The sequence below is a fragment of the Quercus lobata genome, unplaced genomic scaffold, assembly GCF_001633185.2.
Source record: "Quercus lobata isolate SW786 unplaced genomic scaffold, ValleyOak3.0 Primary Assembly Scq3eQI_49, whole genome shotgun sequence".
NCBI lineage: Eukaryota > Viridiplantae > Streptophyta > Magnoliopsida > Fagales > Fagaceae > Quercus > Quercus lobata.
The window spans coordinates 116,836-121,758 of record NW_022154709.1 but is presented as its reverse complement, the minus strand read 5'-3'; the positions used below and the strand labels follow the sequence as shown (position 1 = coordinate 121,758).

General features: G+C 32.6%; 1 protein-coding gene across 1 annotated transcript; it reads right to left on the bottom strand.

The window, feature by feature from the left end:
* Nucleotides 1–1,102: 1,102 nt before the first annotated feature.
* LOC115973013 (protein FAR1-RELATED SEQUENCE 5-like) lies at nucleotides 1,103–4,676 on the bottom strand. Its single transcript, XM_031093251.1, has 6 exons — nucleotides 4,643–4,676; nucleotides 1,839–3,983; nucleotides 1,560–1,720; nucleotides 1,416–1,487; nucleotides 1,248–1,319; nucleotides 1,103–1,135 (listed from the first exon to the last, which is right to left on the bottom strand). The coding sequence occupies exons 1-6, from the start codon at nucleotides 4,674–4,676 to the stop codon at nucleotides 1,103–1,105; spliced, it is 2,517 nt and encodes an 838-aa protein (XP_030949111.1).
* Nucleotides 4,677–4,923: the final 247 nt, after the last annotated feature.

Here is a 4,923-nt window from a genome sequence, read left to right as displayed (position 1 = left end):
GAAATCTGGCTATCGGAAGTCCCTGTGTGTGTGTGTTAGGTCCTTCTCTGTTGTAGTGTTTGTCTTGTTTCAGTGATGTGTCTGTGGTAGTGTATGTTAAGTCTTGTTATGTATTATATAGTTTGAAGTGTCTGTAGTTCGTATCTCTTTCTCATCTCTGTACTGTTCCCTTTGTGTTTGCAATAAAATCCTTTTTAACGAAAAAAAAAAAAAAAACAATTCTGCCTATTGCAGAGCCTACAGCCCAAAATTAAAAATTGAACTTTTTTTTGTGTGATGGAGGACTTGGAGGCCACCAATACTGTCTTGTAAGAGAATAGTTAAGAGAGGCTGGGTCCGAATGCTTTGTTGTGCCAAGGGTCAAGTCTGGTTCAGGACAAGCTGGGTAATAGTGGCATACCAATGTTTTAGTTTTCATGCCTTCTATGTTTTCTAGGTAGTCAGTGTTAAGTCCCAGAGCCTCTGATAGTAATTCTAATAGTGCTTTGCTTAGTTCAATCATGTGTTTCGTATATTCACTTACAACCTCCCTACAAAATAAGACACAAATAAAGTGAATAGCTTTGCAGGCTAAAGTTAAAAATTGAACTCAATAAAAATTGAATCTCCTCAAGCCAAGCCATCTCTGTGTCAAACTGAATAGCTTTGCGGGCTAGAGTGTGGGCAACCTAGTTTGCCTCCCTCTTTGTGTGATGGAATTCACAACTTAATAGACACAATGGTCTCATCAACTAAAATTAAAATGATCAATATGGATTCATCATAACACTGGCATAATATTAAGTTGGTCATTACAAAATTGCCTCATGAGTACACAATGGCTCTGAAAAATATCAACACAAAAAAGAAACTCATGGAGAGCTTACAAAAGAGTGACCACAATCAACCTCAATCTAGCACTAACATATCCTAATAATATAAAGTCCTAACAACAACAACAAAAAAAAAAAAAAAAATGAAATCCATCAAATGTTGATCCAAGTACACATCATATATCTCATGTTCTATCTCTTCCAGTCCCAGCTCCAACTCAAACTCTACCTTTTTCAAAAAATACCTTATGAACTCTCTTACTTAGTTCTTTGTAGCCATTGCCCATGTCTTACTTCTTTAACTTTTCTATGTGGTTGACAACCTAATTTAAAGAAAAATAAATAAATAAAATGTATAAAGTAAGTAATCCTTGAGAACAAGAAATAAATGACACTATTGATAAAACAAGTATGCAAAATAATTTCCAAATTTACCTCTTGGCTATATTTGTAATCTGGTTGCTTGGAATTATAAATCAATGAGCTCATTTGGGAAGTAGATGAATTCTATAAGGAATAAAATATAAGAACACATTATATAAAAACAAAGGTTTGTACATATAGTTTCACATAGTATCGAATGAATGAATTGTGCCAATTTACCTGATTAAGTTGGGCTACAACATCGGTACCTTGCAACATAGATGTAAATGGTACATTTACATAACTCATGTCCTAAATAGAAAATAGCTCGTAATTAGGTATCAAGTATAGCAATCAGATTATGACTATATATTATATATATACCTGAGAATGCATTGTCCAAGGTGAGTAAGATTGACCACATAAGTTAGCACTTGTAAAGCCTGTATAAGAGTAGGGATTAAGTGGTTGACAGACTGGTGTATTGTATGCGCCACCAAATGAGACATTTGAATGTTCTTCAACTACTTGTTGTTTTCTTTTTCCTATGAAATTGTACACAAAAAAAATCACACACAAAATCAGAATTTAATATACAAAAAATATTTAGTGATGATAAAAATGTTAAATTGTATATTTAATTTTTAACAAAAAGTTACTCACTTGAAGAAGATGCATCTTTAGATGTGTTTGCCTTGCGCTTCTCAAAGTGCCCTTTAAGTCTAGTATTTCTTAAACCTTTTGATCTCACACATGGGGGATTTAACACTAACACCTCATTTGGCAAGCAAGGCATTTCATCAGTGGTGTCACATTGTATGACTTCATTCTCTTCCACATTTGCATCTACATCAAACTTGACCCTTGATAACTCCCTTTCAATTTTTTCATCAAGTTCCAATAGCAATTTTTGGCAAATTCTCTTAAGGCTATCCTCCCCTTGACTTTTAGATATGATTGTATTAGCTATTCGCATCATGCTATTACGCCATACTATCTTTGCCTCTTTATCATTACTAAGTGAATGATTGTCTTGTTCATAAGTCATCATCCCCTTCTTAGCCTCTTTTGTCCAACGTTTCAAAATGTATTGACTTGGAATTCTAGTTAAATTTTTTATACTAAAAACCCGCAATGCATGACAACAAAGAATCCCCAATGACTCAAATTTCTTACAAGAACAAGAAATATTATTATTAAGACGATCAAACCGGACAATGCGTACTCTTTCACTATTTTCTTCTTTGACCTCAAAAACACCAATTGTATCTTGGCAATCAACTTGATCCCAAACCATTGCAAGACTATCAAGAAATTGATTTTCAAATAAATTGAATATCTTACAGGTGTAAACTTGAGCTGCATGACCCAAAATGCCACTCTTCTTAACTGCTTTTTGTGGGGCACCTTGCTTGCATCGAAAATCTTCATCCAATTCCGAGGAACGCATACCTGCCAATACATTTTCATATTCAATTACAAACTTAGTGAGACTAATTGATTTATTTGCTATACCATTCAAAACATGGTTCGTGCTCTCACTCCTCGAGGAAGATTTAAATTCAGCTGTGAAAAAATCCTTAGTGAATGCAGTGCTCCACTTATGTCGAATTTTGTACATCATATTAAGCCAATGATGATTCTCAATATCAAATCTTTGTGTCATTTGATCCCATGTCTGTTGAAATTCCAATTCTGAATCACAATATTTTTGGCACTTGTTGAACAAGTACATAAACTCTGAGTTAGAGTTTAAGTCTCCTAAGCGAGAAGGAGCATTTTTTGAAATATGCCACAAACATAGCCGATGATGTGTATTTGGAAACACTTCCCCAATGGCATTTGACATAGCTTGATCCTGGTCAGTGAAAATTGTTATAGGCGATCGATTCCCCATTGAGTCTAAGAATGACTTAAACAACCATTTAAATGAATCAGTGGTCTCATCCAAAAGGAATGCACATCCAAACATCACATTTTGCCAATGGTGATTAACACCTACAAATGGAGCACAAATCAAATTATATTTATTGGTACGGTATGTAGTGTCAAATACTACTACATCTCCAAAACAATCATAATCAACTCTTGATCTCCCATCTCTCCAGAAAAAATTTGTCATTCGATTTTCTTGATCTACTTGAACTGTGTAAAAAAACATGGGATCTTCTGCATGCTTAGACTTAAAATGATTCAATAAGCTTTGAGCATCTCCAGCACTAATCATTGTCATCTTTTGCATATTCACATGATTATAACAATCTCTTTCGGTAAAACCCACATTTTCACTCCCTCCAACTTCTTTTGTTAGATATGAATAAGCATTCTTTGTACTTATACCTGCATTCACCATGGTATCAATTACATCTGCTTTAGGTTTTGAAATACGACAACCAGATCTTAACAAATGCCTCTCTGATTGTAGTGCAAGTTCATGATTATGCTCTGGATTAAATGCACTAACCCTCCAAACACCATTTTCAACTGTGAAGCGAATAAATGCTTTACAACCAGTTCTAGTCTCTAGTCTCTTCGAATATTTCTCTTTACAAAAATCTTCATCTAGTTTAAAACCCTCCTTAGAACATAGAAATTCACGTTGCTTTATGTTCTTCGTCCCATAATAATATCTAGGCTTTCCTTTACGAATACTAAAACCCATTCGCAATGCATAATCATTATATAAAGCATATGCTTCATCTATATTATGGACCACCTTATTCAACAAATTTTCATCACTATTTTCTAGCCTTGCTACAAACATGCAGTCCCCTTCATTTTCTTCAATATCACTTGGTTTGCAAATAACTACATCAATTTTTATGACAAATATAAATATTAGAAACAAAATACTAAGAAAATTACAATACAATAATTATATCATTCTTCTTAAACACCTATGGTACACTTAATCACAAAACTCTAATGTTTAGGCACAGTAACAACAACAATGTTTTAATACCAATTTTTTTAATATTTATTTATTAAATGTATATGCATCTAGTTTCTTATTCTAATATAATTATTGCACTGGAGTTGCAGCTTGTTTGATTATATTGATTTTTTAATATTCTTCTATGCTTTTAGGTTCGTATTTTTTAATATTCTTCTATCCCAAATTTTTTTTTTTTTGGGATTGACTATGGATAACAACAACAATATTTTAGTCTTAATTTTTTTGGGTTGATTATGGATACTCAATAAAAAAATATTATAATAACAAAAAATTAACAATAAATACAGTAAAAAACAAAAATAAATAAATCATTTATATATGAAAAAAAAAAAAAGAAGCAAAATCTTAATGATATTTTTCTTCGGCTAGACTATAAAATTCATATCATGTAAATACAACAAATTCAACACATTTTTATATAGTTTTATTTGAGAGCAAGTATATCACCACAAATTCTTAAACGTTCTTGCAAAATATAAATTAAATCAAAAAAATACAAGACAAAATATACCTTTATCACTTTCCTCCAAGTCCATTTGCACCATGCTTCTACTTGAAACCAAATAAAATAGTATTCTTGTTTGTTCTCTCCGCCGCTTGTCTTTTCCTTTGCTTTGTTTTGTTGTCTTTATGGCTTTTAAGCCATTCAGTTGAGAACCCTACTATTACATCACTTATTTTATTGATGTGGGCCCATGTGTTGCTTCATAACCCGCCAACTCAAATATGCAAATTTTAAATGTGCTGGCAATTCAAACGGTAAGAGACGTTAACAAATTCTCCTTTATTACA

What these genes read in the sequence shown, in the direction of transcription:
- LOC115973013 (XM_031093251.1), bottom strand. Translation starts at nt 4,676, where the DNA reads ATGGTGCAAATGGACTTGGAGGAAAGTGATAAAG. An exon ending in CTTGGAGGAAAGTGATAAAG is followed by an intron (nt 3,984 to 4,642) that starts GTATATTTTGTC and finishes AAATTGATGTAG; the next exon opens with TTATTTGCAAACCAAGTGAT. An exon ending in CTTGGACAATGCATTCTCAG is followed by an intron (nt 1,488 to 1,559) that starts GTATATATATAA and finishes TTTTCTATTTAG; the next exon opens with GACATGAGTTATGTAAATGT.